The 18,247-nt window shown below is 47.0% G+C and overlaps 1 protein-coding gene across 8 annotated transcripts in view; it reads right to left on the bottom strand.

The window, feature by feature from the left end:
- PAX5 (paired box 5) overlaps positions 1–18,247 on the bottom strand; it is a 197,592-nt gene that overhangs the window by 168,788 nt on the left and 10,557 nt on the right. For all 8 annotated transcript variants that reach the window (XM_032306380.1, XM_032306379.1, XM_032306384.1 and 5 more), the window contains exons 2-3: positions 14,060–14,225; positions 8,029–8,226 (exon numbers count right to left, since the gene is read on the bottom strand). In XM_032306380.1, coding sequence (XP_032162271.1) covers positions 8,029–8,226; positions 14,060–14,225 — 364 coding nt within the window. The remainder of the gene's footprint in view (positions 1–8,028; positions 8,227–14,059; positions 14,226–18,247) is intronic.

The following is an 18,247-nucleotide window of genomic DNA, read 5'->3' as shown; positions in this document are numbered from 1 at the left end:
CATATGGGCCTCCTCCATGAGACCCCAAGCCCTGTATTGTCATAGGGTACACAAGCATGGCCGGGCCAGAAGCTGCTGTGGGGTCTACAAGAAAGTTTCTTCCCTGGCATTTGGGAGAAGGGTGGGTGGTAACACAACTTTTCTTTGGAAAAGTTCTACTTCAGCCTCTATTACCTTTTAAAAGAAATTAGAGTTTTTATTTTCTTTTTTTAAATATTTTATTTATTTATTTTGACAGAGAGAAAGAGCACAGGTAGACAGAGCAGCCAGCAGAGGGAGAGGGAGAAGGGAGAAGCAGGCTCTATCAGCAGAGAGCCCGACATGAGACTCGATCCCAGGACTCTGGGATAGTGACCTGAGCCGAAGGCAGCAGCTCAACCGACTGAGCCACCCAGGCACCCCTAAAGTTTTTTTTAATTATAAAAGCAACTTTGTGTTTATTGTAGATTATTAGGGCAATAAATAAAGAAGAATAAATAGAAGAAGGATAAAGAAAGAAAGAAGACATCTAAAATCACATTTCAGGGGCGCCTGGGTGGCTCAGCGGGTTAAAGCCTCTGCCTTCAGCTCGGGTCATGATCCCAGGGTCCCGGGATCGAGTCCCGCATCGGGCTTTCTGCTCTGCGGGGAGTCTGCTTCCTTCTCTCTGCCTGCCTCTCTGCCTACTTGTGATTTCTGTCTGTCAAATAAATAAATAAAATCTTTAAAAAAAAATAAAATCACATTTCAGTGTATTTCCTTTATGCTAACATTCCTATGCATATCAAGAAATACCCATTTTCTGATAGCAAAATCAGGATTAAACCATGTACACAGTGTGTATCCCGCTCTCTTCACTCCAGGCCATAGGAGAGGCTTTTTCACATTCCAGACCATTATTTCTGGAAGTCCAAGTTGCAAGCTGCACTGGGTCTCCAGCCTGAACAAATGGAGAGCAGTGAGGATACCGTGGCTGAGTTACGGCCTCCGCCCTCTGCGATCTCACAGCTCAGTGGTGGGCGCCCAGGCTGCTCAGCATGCTCGGCTGAGAGCCTGGAAAAAATATTTCCCTTCCCACCACAGCCCAACCACGGGTCCTCTGGAGTCTAGGCCCTTGAACCTCCAGGTTTAAGATTTTATTTATTTATTAGACAGACAGAATCACTAGTAGTCAGAGAGGCAGGCAGAGAGAGAGGAGGAAGCAAGCTCCCCGAGGAGCAGAGAGCCCGATGCGGGGCTCAATCCCAGGACCCTGGGATCATGACCTGAGCCGAAGGCAGAGGCTTTAACCCACTGAGCCACCCAGGTGCCCCCCTTTGCCCCTTTCTATGAGTCAGTGTAAGTGCTGCAGCAAATGTACTCGGTATTTGTTTGTTTTCTCCAATATTCAAACAGCTTATTTTAACTCAGCAAACACAGAACATATTCACAAGGACCTGGGAGTGAGGTAGTCTTTTGGAACCAACTGGAATTAAGCTAGAATCTGATCCAAATTTTATTATTTTTGTGTATGTCACCTTCTTTGTGCATACATGCGTGTTTGTGTACAGAGACAGAGCTCAATGTGAATATATGGATACACCAGATGTAAATGTAGTTTATCCACGCTATGGTTTATATATGTACAAAAATATGGTGACATATTTCAAAACTATTTCCCATTACTTCCAGTCCTAAGTGGACTGGAAAAGTCCTAACTTTTTAAAGAATTGTCTGGCCATTAAATTTAAGCAAAGAAAATTTTATTTTCCTTCTTTTCCTTTCAATGTATTTATAAATCATTTGGTAAGACATTATCCATTGTTATAAATCATTGAGAGGCAGCTGTAGCTATTGATTAAGTACACAGGCTCTGCAGGATGCCTGGGTGGCTCAGTCAGTTAAGTGGTGGTTAAGTGACTGCCTTTGCTCGGGTCATGATCCCAGGATCCTGGGATCAAGCCCCACTTCGGGATTCCTGCTCAGGAGTGGCGGGACCTGCTTCTCCCTCTCCCTCTGCTGCTCCCCCTGCCTGTGCTCTCCTGCTCTCTCTCTCTGTCAAATAAATAAATAAAATCTTTTTAAAAAAATAAAAAATTATATACATACATACATACATACACACACACAGGCTCCAGAATCAGACTACTAGTGTTTGGATCCCAGTTTTCCAACTTGCCAGCTGCATGTCCTAGAGTAAATTACTTAAACCTCTCTGTGGCTCAGTTTCTTCACCTGCAAAGTGGGACTAAGAATCATTCCCACCTCTTTGGGTTATTACAAGAATTTAACTAATTAATTATTTAGAAGAGCGGTTACTACATAGTAAATTCTCTATAAATGCTAGCTATTATTTTCAGTAGTATCTTCATAACAATTAAAGACTAGCTTCAATCTTAAAAGGTCCGTATTTTCCACAAATGCCTTAAAAACACATGGGGTCCCCCTGGGAGTCGGGCAGGAGAACGATGCCATCCCCACACCCTATTTTAAGGCTGTAGTGGGGTCGTCCTCCATAGGCAAGACTAGAGTATAGGGAACCCTCCAAAGCTGTCCCCAAAGATAGAGATTTTGTCCATCTGCTTGCAGCAGCTGCCAAAAAAAAAAAAAAAAGAACAAAGAGCATTATCCTCCACTGTGAAGAAATGGCAGTGGGAATAATAAGACTAATTGATTCATAGCAATTCTTTAAAAATTAAAAATTAACAAAAAAAATTTTTTTTAAGATTTTATTTATTTATATGACAGGCAGAAATCACAAGTAGGCAGAGAGTCAGGCAGAGAGAGGGGGAAGCAGGCTCCCCACCGAGCAGAGAGCCCCATGCGGGGCTCGATCCCAGGACCCCGAGATCACAACCCAAGCCGAAGGCAGAGGCCTAACCCACTGAGCCATCTAGGTACCCCAAAAATAAACAAAAAAATTTTTAAAAATTAACAAGCGATCATCAAGACTCTTCACAATAAGAGTCACACTCTGGATCTTTTCTAACCCACAGACAGTCTGGCTAACAGGCACATAACATGGGAAGGTCTATCCTCTACTTTGCTGTGCATGAGCACGACCCTGGGTGCCATGTGAACATCCTAGATGGTCCAACAGGGAAGAGAGTCCAGCAGTCAGCCAGTTCCTCCAAACTGGGAAACCAAAGCCCAGAGTGCTCAAGTGACTTGCCCAGGGTCACACAGCCCGTCAGACTTTCAGCCAGACTTCCAGGCCCCATGCCTGAGCACTTCCTTTGGACTATAAAGAAAGAGAAAAAGAGGAAGCGGTCCCTCTGCTAAATATTTCCTATAGGAGATGTAAAGCCTATGTGGATTTCAAATCCATTTAGAAGATGAAGGACTAATGTCCCAGGGATTTTGGGTATTACAGGCACTTGTAAGGATTGATTTCAACATCACCCTCACTTCTTTGAAAGGCAGATCTTCTCAGACACATCCCCCATACCAACCCCCCCAATACACAATTACACTGAAAGAGAAAATCAGAAAATCATGCACCTTTAAAAAGGAAATAGGAAGACAGAGCTATGGAGATTCCACATCTATGGCACTAATGAAACCACCATTGGACAGTAAGAATCCTGGGCCATCAGTTGTGCTAAGAATCCACAAGCAAGGGTCCAACTGGGCTATGCTGGGAGCGGCCCCACAGGGGACACCCAGGCCAGCAACCGAAGTGGAGAAGAAAGAGGGAATGGGTAAACAATCTCAGAAGCCTTGCTGCCCAAGTTCAGAGGAAGAGCAGAGTTCACAGACTAGCTCCCTCAGGCCACATTCGTTCCTAAACAAGCTTTGTTTAGCTGCACGATTATTTGTTTTTATTTGAATTAGTTGCCAGTATTTGCAAGGTGGGGGGCACCTGAGTGGCTCAGTCATTAAGTATCTGCCTTCAGCTCAGGTCATGATCCCAGGGTCCTGGGGTCGAGCCCCATCTTGGGCTCCCTGGCCATGGGGAGCCTGCTTCTCCCTCTCCCACTCCCTCTGCTGTGTTCCCTCTCTCACTGAATCTCTGTCAACTAGATAAATAAAATCTAAAAAATATATATATTTGCTAGGTGGGAGCTTTTATATAAATACGTGGATCTGTAGCTTCCCTTGAAAAATCCGAACACCTAGCCATGCTGACCCCACATTCTCACATGACCAGAACCAACTGTTGATAAAATTGGTTAAAGAGAACTATCTAAAGAGAGACAAGAAAAGAGAATTGTCCTTCTAGCTGGGAACGCCATGCACAGTGCCCACCGCTTGGCCACTGATTTAGAGCCGCGGGCCTCAAACAGAAGGCCGCCTCCATTCCACCGGTCTCTGCCAGCTCTCGGACAGTCACCTCCAACGGACGCTCAGGCTGGAATCTAAAGATCCTTGGGGCAGCATCCCAGCGCTAACTTGTCCTTAGGAAGCAACATAAATGTGATGTCTTGTGTCCCAGGAAATCACCCACACACTCAGCACAACAGGTGCTGTGGCGCTGAACTCCACGTCAGTCATGGGTTCCCGGGCTGGTCTCCCAGGAGACAGCAGGAAGGCATACGCTTGTGAGGGACGACAGTGGAGATGACACTGCGGCCACCAGAATAGCTACCAATCCAGCCACTGCTCCCTCGTTAGCTGTTAAAATAGGGGGAATCGTGAGAAGTTGCCTCCAACAGAGGCAGGGGCAGGGAGAGGAATCTGTGGACATTTGCAAGATGGTTCTTTCGAACCTGCATCCGTTTGAACACAGCTTAGCAGCTTTGCCTTCTTATGGAGAATAAAACTGCGGTGCTGGTTCTGGGATGGCTGGGGCTTCCTGGGCTGGAGCGGGGAGGGCAGACAGCAACAGACAGCGTCCCACACCTCTTCTATTCCCATCGCTGGGTTGGTTGGCTAAAGACCACAAAGAATTCTGGGTAAAGAATGGAGTAAGGAGGGGCACCTGGGTGGCTCCAGGGTCACACAGTGGGTTAAGCCTCTGCCTTCGGCTCAGGTCATGATTCCAGGGTCCTGGGATCGAGCCCAGCATCGGGCTCTCTGCTCAGGAGGGAGCCTGCTTCCCTCTCTCTCTCTGCCTGCCTCTCTGCCTACTTGTGATCTCTCTCTGTCAAATAAATAAATAAAATCTTTAAAAAAAAAAAAAAAAAAGAATGGAGTAAGGAGCCAGAGTGCGCTCCCAGACAAGAGCCCCCGGAGGGGTACACAGGAGAGGGCTTCGGGTCCCTGAGGGAGCTGCAGACAGGCAGCAAAGTGCACAGAGACGGAGTGGGAATGACTGTTTTACTCCCCCTTGCTTCTCTTCTCTCAGATCCTCAGTCCTGTCCCTGGCAGAGTCCTACAGGGCAGTGCCATGAGACAGGCCCTCCTGGGTTCGACTCCCAGATCTACCTCAAAATCATCACTCCTGGGGCGCCTGGGTGGCTCAGTGGGTTAAAGCCTCTGCCTTTGGCTCAGGTCATAATCCCAGGGTCCTGGGATCCAGCCCCCGGGCTCTCTGCTCAGCAGGGAGCCTGCTTCCTCCTCTCTCTCTGCCTGCCTCTCTGCCTACTTGTGATCTCTGTCTGTCAAATAAATAAATAAAAATCTTAAAAAAAAATTTTTTTTAGGGATGCCTGGGTTGGCTAAGCAGCTGCCTTCGGCTCAGGTCATGATCCCAGCGTCCTGGGATCGAGTCCCACATTGGGCTCCTTGCTCAGCAGGGAGCCTGCTTCTCCCTCTGCCTCTGCCTGCCATTCTGTCTGCCTGTGCTCGCTCTCTCCCCCTCTCTCTCTCTGATAAATAAATAAAATCTTTAAAAAAAAATTTTTTTTAATTTTTAAAAATCATCACTGCTCTGTACTCCCCTTCTGGGTCTCAGATTCTTTATCTGCCACAGAACCGAGATAAGCCTCTAGGGCTAAAAGAGACCACAGGTGCGAAAACACCTCAGAGGCATGGCCACCACTGCGGATACCCAGGAGGCCCCTGAGGCCGGCCACGGCCCCAGTCACAAGCAACCAGCAGGCAACTTTAAGAGTCTGGCAAACCCTGGGCCTGCCTTCCTGGCAGCATTCGGCTGATGCTGAGGACCACGTGACCTTTCAGTTCTGCCGTGCTGTCTGTCTGTCCCAGCTCCAGCCTCTCCCTATCACCTCACAGCCACCCCGCTTCACAGGTTCCGTCACTGCCTGGCCACCACAGCCATTAGAGTTTGGGACTCCCACGTGCAACCTAAAGTTCTCTTTCAAACCATCAATTACAGTCACACCCTACACTGGGAACTCCGTGGGCCCTCAAAGCCTGACCATTGGTTTGACAGAAGTTTCTCTCCAGAGCAGGCTTCTGCTGCTTCCCTGCTTCTAGGCATCACACACCTCACTCGTGGGGGAAAAGTCACATTGCTTTGCGTGGTGGAAATCCTACAATAAAGCCAGAAGCAGAGGACTCACAAAGCACACTGGAGTCCCTCATATTCCAAAAAAACAATAGGAGTATCCCCCCTTCAAACCCACCACAATCTTTGCTATCTCCTCAGCTAATTTGGGCTGGTCAGACTTCTACTACGCACCAGAATCCCACCCTAGACAAGGAGGCCTTCTAGAGACTAAGACAATGTGCCCGATTTCCCTCTCTCATCTCAGCACTTTGATGTCAGAGCCAAGGTAAAGATTTGCCGAGAGAAAGAAAACAGGCTAATGGTAATAAAATGGCAGGACTCGGAACATTGACACATGGGACACCTGGGTGGCTCAGTCGGTTAAGCCTCTGCCTTCGGCTCAGGTCGTGATGCCAGGGTCCTGGGACCAAGTCCTGCACTGGGCTCCCTGCTCAGCAGGGAGCCTGCTTCTCCCTTTCCCTCTGCCTGTTGCTCCCCATGCTTGTGCTCTCTCTCTTTCTCCCTCTTTGTGTCAAATAAGTAAAATCTTTTAAAGGGACATTAAAAATTTGCTTTAAAAAAATAAACCAACCCAGCAACACAGACACTCACACAGTGATTCTACACATTTGAATCATCCCAGAAGGAACACCCAGCAGACCCAGAAGAGATCTCTGAGACATTGTAGTCTAATCACCTCTTTCTACAGGGTATGAGGGGTCTCTTATGCCCACACAGGCTCTGCACTGACGAGAGTCGGGTGTGACTTTGGAGAAATGGGAACTGGTCAAGTTTTCACCCTGCTGGCTTCTCTTTTCTTTGTGGAGTTTAGACAACAGTCATTTTGGTTTATCTCGTAATTTCATCATTGACCTCTGTGGGTTTAGATAGAGCTGAGACTGCACCGTCTACAATAGAACACTTTCTTTCAGGACTTGTTAAAACTTTGAGAGCTCAGTCAGATACCTCCTAGGTCAGAATACAAAGAAGAAGGTGCCTCTGTGGCTCCTGGGAGAATCCCATGCCTGGTACCCATGACATTTCTCCGGTTCTTTCTCTCCGCGGGTCAGATTGAGCAGAACTGGGTAGAGGGCAGCCTCCCAACTCCACAGCACCTTAGTGTCCTGGATGTCACTCTTGGAAATCACAGACCCACATCAGAACCTCCAAGGTCTGGGGCTCTCAGAGGCAGGAAGAGCTTTGTCAGAGTCATACTTGGAGCTTCAGACAGAGCTGGGACCAGGAACTAAATCCCCCAACCTCAAGTCCAGGCTCTGTTTTCCACACTCGGTGGCTCAACCTCTGCCCAAAATGAAGGCAGGGATTTTCTTCCTGGGAAACTCTGATACAGGCCAGTGCTAAGACTTTGAGCATGAGCTTACAAATAAAGTGACATTTGTGGGGCCTGATCAGGACAATTCCCTGCTAAGTGCTCACACACAAAGGCAGGTGGGAAAGGGAGTGATAAAAAGCACTCTGGCTCAGAAGAATCTCAAGCAGATTGGGTACTGACATGGCTTTCCCTCCCTGGGCCTAGAACTCCTGCCCACTTTGGAAAGACAAGAAAGGTGATAGAGAGGTCTACAGAGGCCCACGAGCCCCCTCCTCCTGTCTGATAACCCCTAAAGGGCCTTGATGAATGGAGAGACCAGATCCCTAGGAAAGGTACCCCCAGAGCCTCCAGGATGCCCCACTCCACCCAGATCCCTAGCCCCCCACCGGCAACAGCCCCTCACCTGTTGATGGAACTGACGCTGGGCACCGTGTCATTGTCACACACTCGTTCCGCCAGCAGCCGGTCCCTGATCTCCCAGGCAAACATGGTGGGATTTTGGCGTTTATACTCAGCGATTTTTTCCACCACTTTGGGCGTGGCGACCTTTGGTTTGGATCCTCCAATTACTCCAGGCTTGATGCTCCCCGTCTCATAATACCTAGGACCCAAGAAGAAAGGAGCTTAGCCATGAGGAACCAGCAAAATGATGTTTACAACAAAATAGATACTCTGTCCTGGAAGCATCTGGCTCTCTGCTGTGCAGTTCACCAGCCACTCTCCATACAGAGCTTTTAAACGTCTGAAATATGACTCATTTGAATTGAGGTGTACGGTAAGTGTAAAATACACACCAGACTGTCAAAACTTAGTAGAAAAAAAAGAACAGGGGTGCCTGAGTGGTCAGGTCATAGTCTCAGGGTCCTGGAATGGAGCCCTGCATGGGGCTCTCTGCTCAGCAGGGAACCTGCTTCCCCCTCCCTCTCTGCCTGCCTCTGCCTACTTGTGATCTTTCTCTCTTGTGTCAAAAAGTTAATAAAATCTTAAAAAAAAAAAAAGAACATAAAATACCTCATTAATAGTTTTTATATTGGTCATATGCTGAAGTGATCACATTGTTCATATACCGGGCTAAGCAAACTATGTAAAATTAATTGTACCTGCTTATTTTTCCCTTTTTTAATATACTACCAGAAAATTTTAAATTTCAAGCGTGGCTCACATTCTGTTTCTGTTGGACAGGGCTACTCCAGATGCCATGCATTAATTAGTTAATTAACTCCATCACATTTATCTACTATTTCACGATTTACAGAAAACTTTCAAGTCAGCTTTCCTATTTGATCTCCACAAAAGTTCTCTTTTTTTTTTTTTTCCAAAGATTTTATTTATTTGTCAGAGAGAGAGAGAGCACACAAGCAGGCAGAGTGGCAGGCAGAGGCGGAGAGAGAAGCAGGCTCCCTGCCGAGCAAGGAGCCCCATGCGGGACTCAATCCCAGGTCCCTGGGATCATGACCTGAGTCACGGCAGCAGCTTAACCAACTGAGCCACCCAGGCATCCCTGATCTCCAAAACAGTTCTAAAGCACATAAATATTTTTGAACAAATGAATGAAGAATGAATAAATGGTTCCCTGTTGATAGGTATAAAACAGAGATTCATAGAGGTTAAATGGTTTGTCCAGGAACACACAAGACCCACTGGCCGAACCAGATGGAAGCTCAGCCTCCGGAGCTAAAATTTCCCCAGGAAGTTGGCCTGTGCCTTTAACTGACCAGCACTCATATCCCCTAGCAAATTCCATCTGCATTCTGTGAAACTGTCCCCTAAAATGTAACTTCTTTTTTTTTTTTTTTTTTGCCCTGAGATTAAAATGATAACCCTGGTGTCAAATTAAAAGGAGGGCTGATTCCAGAATTAACTGGAAATATGTGTTATATAGAAGTCAAAACCCAAGCAATCAAAAAAAAAAGCCAACCACAAGTCACTGCAGCTTCTTCCAAGGACCTCCCCTGAGGTAAATCGCTGTTTCTAAGGACATTTCCATGCTATCAGCTCTTCCTCGTTAACACAAATAGGATGTCAGGGTTTTACAGTAAAACCGAGACCAGGGAGAAGAGTGCCGTGAAAGATCATTTCAGGGGAAAAAAATTACTTGATTCCTTTTCTGAATCTGAGCCTTTACTGGATGTTTCTCAACATTTACAGAGGAATTCTTGACTTCTCTTGCAAAGGAGATTATCTTGCAGTTGAGAATATTTTTGCCAAGAAAACATTTTAGAAATGACTGGTAATTTTTATTTTTATTTATTTATTTATTTATTTTTTAGTAAACCCTGCATCCAGCATGAAACCAGGACTCACAACCCCAAGATCAAGAGTCACACACTCCACCGACAGAGCCAGCCGGGTGCCCCCATGACTTGTGATTTTTCAACCTACCAAGAATATATGATAGGTAAGGGAAGAGGTGATTCTCCTATGAGACGGATGGGAAGTGTTACCCAAGAGCAAGGACTAGTTACATTTAAAGAGATGCTGAAGGGGCGCCAGGGTGTCTCAGTTGTTAAGGATCTGCCTTCACCTCAGGTCATGATCTGGGATCCTAGGCTCCCTGCTCAGTGGGAAGCCTGCTTCTCCCTCTCCCATTTCCCCTGCTTGTGTTCCCTCTCTCCCTGTGTCTCTCTCTGTCAGATAAATAAATAAAATCTTGAAAAAATAAATAAGTAAAGAGATGCTAAAATTCTCAGCCTGGGTAAATCTAGTTAGGGCCAAGTTAATAGATATTCTAGAAATAGATGAAATAATTTTGGGAACAGTGATACGGAAATGGAAATTCTGTTTTTCATTGAGAAGAGCGAGTCATGTACAAACACGGACCATAGGGGAAAAGTCCACCTCTCCTCCCTCTTTCTGTAATTTCTGAAAAATTTTAACTAGTCACAAACAGGCTTTAAGAACTATCCAAGAAAATGCTATTTTGCCAGCAGTTTAGAAAGGCACCCCCAATCCAGGCACACAGCCGTCTCTGCGGATTCCTTCTAACTTTACAATAAAGAGTCGTTTCTTACTATCAACAGAGTAACTCCTTAGAGGCACAGTGCTCTAAAGGTTACAGAGCCCTTCCTCAAATCTTCCCCATCCTCCCAACCATCCTAAGAGGCCAGCAGGGTTTTATGGAAGGGGAAACAGGATTAGAAGAGTGAGCCCCTTGCCCAACTTCTGGAAGTCAGAGCCAGTCCCAGCTCTCAGATGTGACTCTGAATCCAGTCTTTTTCCCACTAGAGCACACGACTGCTCTGACTGTGAAGTGAGAACAATAATAATGATCCCTTGCACCTGCAGAAAGCTTTCCCCTTTACCAGGCAGTTCACATGCAGCTTTGCCCTCACTCACCGGCCGCAGAGTGCCTGTTACAGGTATTGTCTTGGGGCAGAGCTTACAGACACACAGACAACCCGGGGCTGAGGAAGGAGTCCGCGGTGCTCCCGCAGCTGCTGAGAGCGCAGCGGGAGGGAGCTACCCCTCCCCCAGCCCCTGTCCTGCTTGTCTCCATGTGGCTGGGGGAGTGGTCGCAGCCAGGGCTCCTGGCCCAACTCACCTGAGCACCACCACCCACTGCAGACCGAGGTCTTAACGCGATACCCCTCCGTCTGCCTTTTGCCTGACCCATCAGCCAAGCCCTTAGAAGGCCACCCTGAGACCCCAGGGGAGACCCCAGTTGGCAACTGTGTAAAGTGAGGACTCCCACGAAGAACTGCTCTTCCCTATCAGCATAACCTCCACGCAGTCTTTTGGCTCACACGCTACCAACAGACGGCAGCCGCCAACAAGAGGCAAGCTAGTTTGAGAGTAAAGAGGTGGGCGTGTCCCCCCAGGGCTCTACAAAGCTGTGTGACCTTGGCCAAATCGCTTAGCCTCTCTGGGCCTCTGTTGCCCCATTTGTATAATAAGGGGAGGATGTCTGCCCAGCCTGCCTCAGAGGAGAAAGGCAGAAATGCAGAATGAGTAAGAGAAAGCTTTGCAAAACATAAAGAGCACGTGTTGCGGATTAAAATCCTCTGCGTGTTTATTACTGTGTAACATACCACCCAGTTCCAAATGGTCTGAACCTCCCAGCCAGGCTCCAGTGAAAGAAGACAAGAGCCAGGCTTTCTGGGTGGATTTAAATGGGCCTCACATGCCACCAGGCTGTGCCTCTGGAGCCCCTCCTGAGCCTCGAGCTCTGTGGACTGAATGCCCACACTCCTGGCAAACCGCCACCTTCCCAAGATGACGGGGGTCTTTGCCCCAGGGACTCTGACTGCCTTGTCATACAGCCTCTGAAAACCACGGCCACCACACACAACACACTCTCTATAATCTGTCACTCCAAGTGCGCCCATCAAATTCTTCGGTGACCAAAAAAAAAAAAAAAAAAAGTCAGTGGCTGGAACAGCCCCAGTTCAGAAATTCCCAGTCACACTGTTTTAGGGCTGAACTTGTTTCTTAAAAGGCAGTTCTAATTAGAGTGACATTTTGTCCACTGTGGTTCTTAGTTATGAAAATAATGAGCTATGAAATTCCAATTTATTGTTGACAACTTAAACGGCCAGGCACCCGAGCGGCGCATAACTTCCGAGTGCCACTCTACCTAGTGACAAATCTATTCTGGGCCTCTGGAGGCTGCCGACTGGGCTGGGGAGGGTCCTTGTCCCCTTCAGTCTCCAGGGGCGGTCTGGAGGGCTCCCAGGCACTAGAACATGACGACCCAGCATCTAGACATCCCCTCTGAGAAGGGCTTGGCGTCTCACCCTGAGAAGATTTCAAACAGCGAGCAAGATGTCCGCTCAGCAACGGATGTCTCAGCAAAAACAAAGGGAGGGCCTTCTTTTTGCTCGCTCTCCCTCTGCGCAATGAAGAGGCTTCCCAAGAAGATAGCTAAGACCCACTTGGCTCTCAAAGTCTGACACTGAGATAGTCTAAAATATTTCTTTCCTCTCTCTCTTTCTCTCCTCTGTCTTGTCTTTATTGCTCTATTTTATTTTCTGTTTTAAAATCAATCATTCTCTTTTCATTTCCCTCTTCTCAATTTTTCTTCTTTTATTTTCACTCTCATCCTCCTGCCTACAACCACCATCTAACAAGAGTACCAGGCTGATGTCCAGCCTTCCTCCTTGAACTCTGGCTGGGGCTCATTTGCTCCTGAGTGCTAAACAGGAGTGGAGCCCAGAGCCTCCTCCCTGGTTGCGAGATGACCTGGGGTGGGCAAGGAATAAGGAACAAATGCAAGGGTCAAAGTCCCCAAAGGGAATCCCAGACCCCTGGTCTTGAGACTTCTTCCCCTGGCCTCCAGCAATGCTCCCCAAGGTTAGAAACTGCTTTTCCTTCCATCTAAGAGAATTTCTTAAATTCTAGCAGATGAAAGGAAGACAGCGTGCAGAAAACCACAATGTCACTGACATACTTCAAAATATTTATTTTCTATTCAGGCAACTGTTCTCCAATCATAATGCAAGCTACAGGACCAAGGTTGCTTTCTGACCCTGGGAGGAAAATCCTGAGAGACCATTGAACAGCTGGACCTGAGAATACTCCGGCTGCCAGGGCAAACCTCTAGCAACTTCACATGCCCAGAAAAAAACCTGCGGCTTTGGCTTTGGGGTGTGTTGAGATGCCGATGGTCTAAGGGTCCTGGAGGCCTCCTCCCAGTCCGAGAGGACTGACTGGCTGGGTGGACTAGGGTCAGTCACCTGCCCTCTGTAGATTTGTTTCCTCCTCTTAAACATGCTTCTCTGGATCACACTGAGACTCTCCCGAGAAAATAAACAGGCATGCTCAAAAGCTGGGCTATCTAGCCCTCTGGGAGAATTGGCATTGTTGGTATTTTGCTGGCAGCAAATCGACAGGTCAAGTGGCAACTTGGAAATGTCAGCTTCGAGAGTTAGTGTGTGTTTGGTGGGGTTTTTTTCCCCGCTCTAATATACACTTAGGATGCGTGTCACTATGAAGGAAACAAAACGTATAGGAGGAAAATACTACAGCCCAACGTAAGGAGGTTGATGATACCCCAACACTGAAAATAAAAGCTGACTTTTAAAAATGGAATGCGCTTTTTGAAAACATTCAAATAAAATATTGATAATGTGATTTTATAACTTGTGGATTTTCCACCCAGCCCTGCTCAGGCCCCGGGCTCACCCAAGATGTGCAAGGGAAATTCCCAAGAACCTCTTCTTCGTGGGTCCTTTGGAATAATTCACCAGGCTTTCAGAAAACGTGTCATTCTTTCTGATTGAGTTACCCCATTCCACGAGGCACTCGAAATGGGGGTTTCCCGGGGCTCCTTTGACTTGAGTGGCCTTGAAAGGGCTTTGCAAACTCTAAAGTATTAGGCATGTTAGCGAAGTGCTACCATGATTTTCAATACAACGTGGGCACATTGGACAGCTGCTGGGTCATGTTTTAGGTCGTTATTGAAAAAATCAAGGGAAGCCTGCAGCTTCTGCCTTTACCTGCCGAGAATTTTGCTGACACAACCATGGCTGACTCGAAGCTGCCTTGAGATGTCACAGGGCCTGACACCTTGATGAGCGAGTTCCACTATCCTTTGGCGGACTACATCCGGGAGTGGCCGTCCATTCACAAAAACCCCCCCAAGCTGATTCACTCCTCCATGTCCTGAAACAGATCAGAAAAAAAGGGGAGGGAAAGGGTGGTTAGAATCAGTCACATAGTAGTAATAGAAGCGCTGTTAACAAGCACCCAGAGCCTCTCTGATCAGAAATGGCCGCAGGCTGCCTATCTTGAGCCTGGAGTCTGATCGTGCAGGCTTCACGAACACCTTGCTTTTTAAAATTAACCTTTGCCTTTGTCCATCTTCAGCCAGTCAGTTGGGCCATTGATAACAAACATCCCCATACTATGTTTCCTTTAGTTGCTAAATTGTAATTTCCTTTAATTGCACCTTGTAATTTTTTGTTAACAATGGAGTGTGTAAAAGACCCCAATCTACACTAGAAACATAACTTACTACATGCACGATGCTAGGATCTAAGGAAGATCCTGGGGAGAAAATATGTTTTCTCTGTAACTGTAAAGAGATTTTTAAAAACAAAACTCTTTTCCTTTTAACAAATATCTGTAAAAGTGAAAAGAACTACTCCAATAAACTAGATCTCACAGGGAAAAAAAAAAATTTTTTTTAATCAGCAATCTGATTCAAGGGCTAAGGACTTAAAAATTTTTGTTTAAATAATGTCTATAGAGTACTGAAACAAAATCCAACCACTGCCTTGATCACAAACAAACAAAGAAACAAAAACTCTTTTCTTTAAAAAGATGGGACTCATCCCTCAATAAAGGGGAAAAATAAACAAAAAAGGGGAGGATAACACGCAGACTTGACCACTGTACCCTCCCAGAGCACACAAAAGAAATGGGTCAGAGGATCACATTCCACTCTACCACACCAGGATTTATTATAAAGAGTTTCCCTGGAAATTCTGAAGTGTTTTTGCAATTGATAAGTAGCTTCAAGTTGATTTGGAGGGGGGGTGGGGATAAAGAAGCTGGAGAAAGCTTCCGAGTCCCAGGTTTTACAAGCACTCTGAGATGGATTTTAAGCCAAAGGAGTCTGGGAAAGTATCTTCTCCACCCAATAAGCTCCCTTCTCTTATATCAAAGTCCATCTGGAGGGAAACAGGGATCCAAGTAAATGAAGAGCAGAACCAGTAAACACAGAGTGACCCAGTATAGCAACATCACTGACCTCGTAGCTGTTAATCAGCCACTAACTGACATTGCTGAGGACAGTCAAAAGCCAAAATCCAAGTCCAAGCATTTATTTACCAATGCTGCTGGTAGCTCAGAGGCCACCGATGGGGAAAGCTCCATCTAAACTGGAACTTGCCTGGGATTAGACTATACCAGGGAAGCTAGGCAACTCAGTCATCTCTCTCTCACTCGCATGTGCACGCGCACGCGCGTGCACACACACACACACACACACACACACACACACACACACACACACACACTCCAATTCTAAAATATAAAATAGCCTCCTCATCTTAGCTATGCCCCCTCAACACTCAATATCTATCTAGGTTTATGAACATCTGAAAAAAAGGGGGGGAAACACCCATAATATAACCTATTTCCTCAAAACTGCCAAAGCAATTCACTGCCGTTTTCCAAGAGATTCCTAACTGAATATTTCCCAGAATTTCTGAGCTCAGGCTGATTTCAAGGAAAAACACAATCTTATAGGTAACGACGGTACTTAATTCCAATTCTTAGCTGAATTTCTTGATTTTCAAAATGAGCTTTAATTGGCTTTGATCGTTCTAAAACACCCCAGACATAAGAAAAAAGAAAACCATCCCAAACAGGATTTCGTAGTTAGAAACAAAACTGTATAGTTCACCTAAAACCGAAAGATGACAGCCACCCGTGGTCAAGGGCCTTAGAAAGTCTTTGTTCTGGGGTTGGGAGCACCTGATAAAAAAAGAACAGGCTGGATTGAAGAAAGTAAATTCAGAATTTGTACAAGCTCATCTGAGGACAGAAAGGAAGCTAAAAGCGTCCAGAACACTTTTGAGATAACCTATTAGTCCAGGCCTTGAGACCCATTTGCAATTGCTTATTCCCTATGCCCCTGGCAATTTGAACTTTCTGCCCAAAACGCAGAGCAACCTTCAGAGGACTTAAATTCCAAGAGCAGTCCTCCAGGACATTTGTGAGCTTTTGGGAACTTTTGCATCATGGAAAAAAATCCCAAGGGTTAAACACTCTAGCTGACAGCAGGTCCCAAACCCTCTACTTTTGACCACAAAGACAAGGCTACCTATGTTCTTCCAGAGTCTGATCCATATAAGCACAGAGTTCACACTAGACTCAGGATGACCTGGGAACGCCCTATCCCCCTCAACTTCCCAGAAAGACTCCCAAACTCACTTGGCTAGGTCTTCTCTGCCTCAGTCACAGTCCTAGCCAATAGAGCATTTCAAGGGTGGTGGGGAGGTAATTTACCTGGTCTGAGAAGGCAATGTCTCCCACTTACCCCAAGATTGGAAAGAAGTAAAACCTGAAGCCTGAGAGAGGGAGGCAGGATGGGGAAAGGAAAGAGGAAAAGCGAGGGGGAGGATGCAAGGCGCGGAAACTAAATGAAACAGACAGCAAGGACAGAGAGCGAGGAAGGGAAGTCTCAGGTTAGAAAGGCAGAGGAGGAGAGAAAAGAATGGATCAGCTAGTACTGGCAAAGAAAAGAAAGGTGAGTGTGGTGTACGGTGGGAGACAAGAAGACCAGAAGAGAAAATGGAGGAAACCCAGTAAAGGGGCATCTGGAAGACAGAGGACTTCTGTGGAGAAGAATCTTTGTTTTCTGGGACCCCTGCTCCAGCCCTGCATCTCCTCAGAGAACCCAAGTCCCAGCCTCTACTTCCTATGGACTCCTGCTGCGTGAGGTTTCATCCCCTGAGGGGTGCATGTTCCCAGCTACACCTCTCAGGGACAAGTAGAATTTTCAGAGAGCCTGACACAGAGACAGATACAAACAAATCAAGGCAAAGACCAGGAAACAGACACAAAGGTACAAGGGAAACACAGGCCTGCCCCCATAGGACAAGCCACGCAGGGTTTGGAGGAAGATTGGGGGGGAAAACTTTGAAGATACACCCAAGGCCTTTGTGGTTCTGGTTTCTGAGGGCTGGCCTGCATGGAAGCTCCTTAGACCCTGACAAGGATGTACTACCCACCAGGGGTCCAATCCAAACCCCAAAGACCATGGCTAGGTAAAGGGTTGTGGGATGAGGGTCTCTGCTAACTCAGCAGGAAGACCCAACTCCAAAACCCCACAGGGTTATTGACATTCCTCCTTGTGACATTGGAGAGGATAAACAAGGGACACACAGACATGCAAACAAGGACACAGGGAAAGAGGAGGGATGAAATCTCCTTGAAGGGCTCAAACCAACAGACAGGCGTTGACACAGATAGACAGTCGGGTCTTCGGGGCAGATCTAGTTAAACCAGAGAAAATGCCTTGCACATGTGTATACTCACTCAAACAGTGCACTGCCCTCTCTCTGGAATCTTGAGTCCCGCCCTCTCCCCTTCTGTGAATCCTAGGAGACCCAGAAACAGCTCCAGCTTTGCCCAGGCAACCTTCCTGTCCGCCTTTTTGTCTCTCTGACTTCAATATCATACTCTGTACAATGGGTTTAGCTGAGTTTCAGATGACACTCAGGTAGGAGGCTGGCCATAAAAGTGCTTTATAACTGGAAAAATACCTGGGGTAAGGAAACATCTAGGCAGGGGTGGTGGAAGGCCACTGTACAGATGAAAATGATGAATCTAGAATAGGGAGTAAGGGCAAGAGAACACAAAAGCCAGTTTCCCGGCAGTCCCTTCCCCTCCCCCAATACCACCTCCCCACCAAGCTGTCTTGCTCCAAATGGGATGCCCCCCCCCCAAAGAAACTGACCAGGGCCAGGCAGGAAGACAAGGAAGTGGGACTTGGTCTGAGCCCCTACTACACCAGCAACCTCCCAGGATCTACTTGTACACCTCGACAATCGCCAACAAACTGGGGCCCAAGGTGGGCCTACACCGTACAAGCAAACAGCTTTAGGCATCAGACCAAGGGCACTTCCAGAGAAGCCAGCTCTAAAAGCTAGCCTGGTTGGGGCCCAGCCCCCACC

The sequence above is a fragment of the Mustela erminea genome, chromosome 12, assembly GCF_009829155.1.
Source record: "Mustela erminea isolate mMusErm1 chromosome 12, mMusErm1.Pri, whole genome shotgun sequence".
Classification (NCBI taxonomy): domain Eukaryota; kingdom Metazoa; phylum Chordata; class Mammalia; order Carnivora; family Mustelidae; genus Mustela; species Mustela erminea.
The sequence above is the reverse complement of the archived record's forward strand: the minus strand, read 5'-3'. Positions and strand labels throughout refer to the sequence as shown.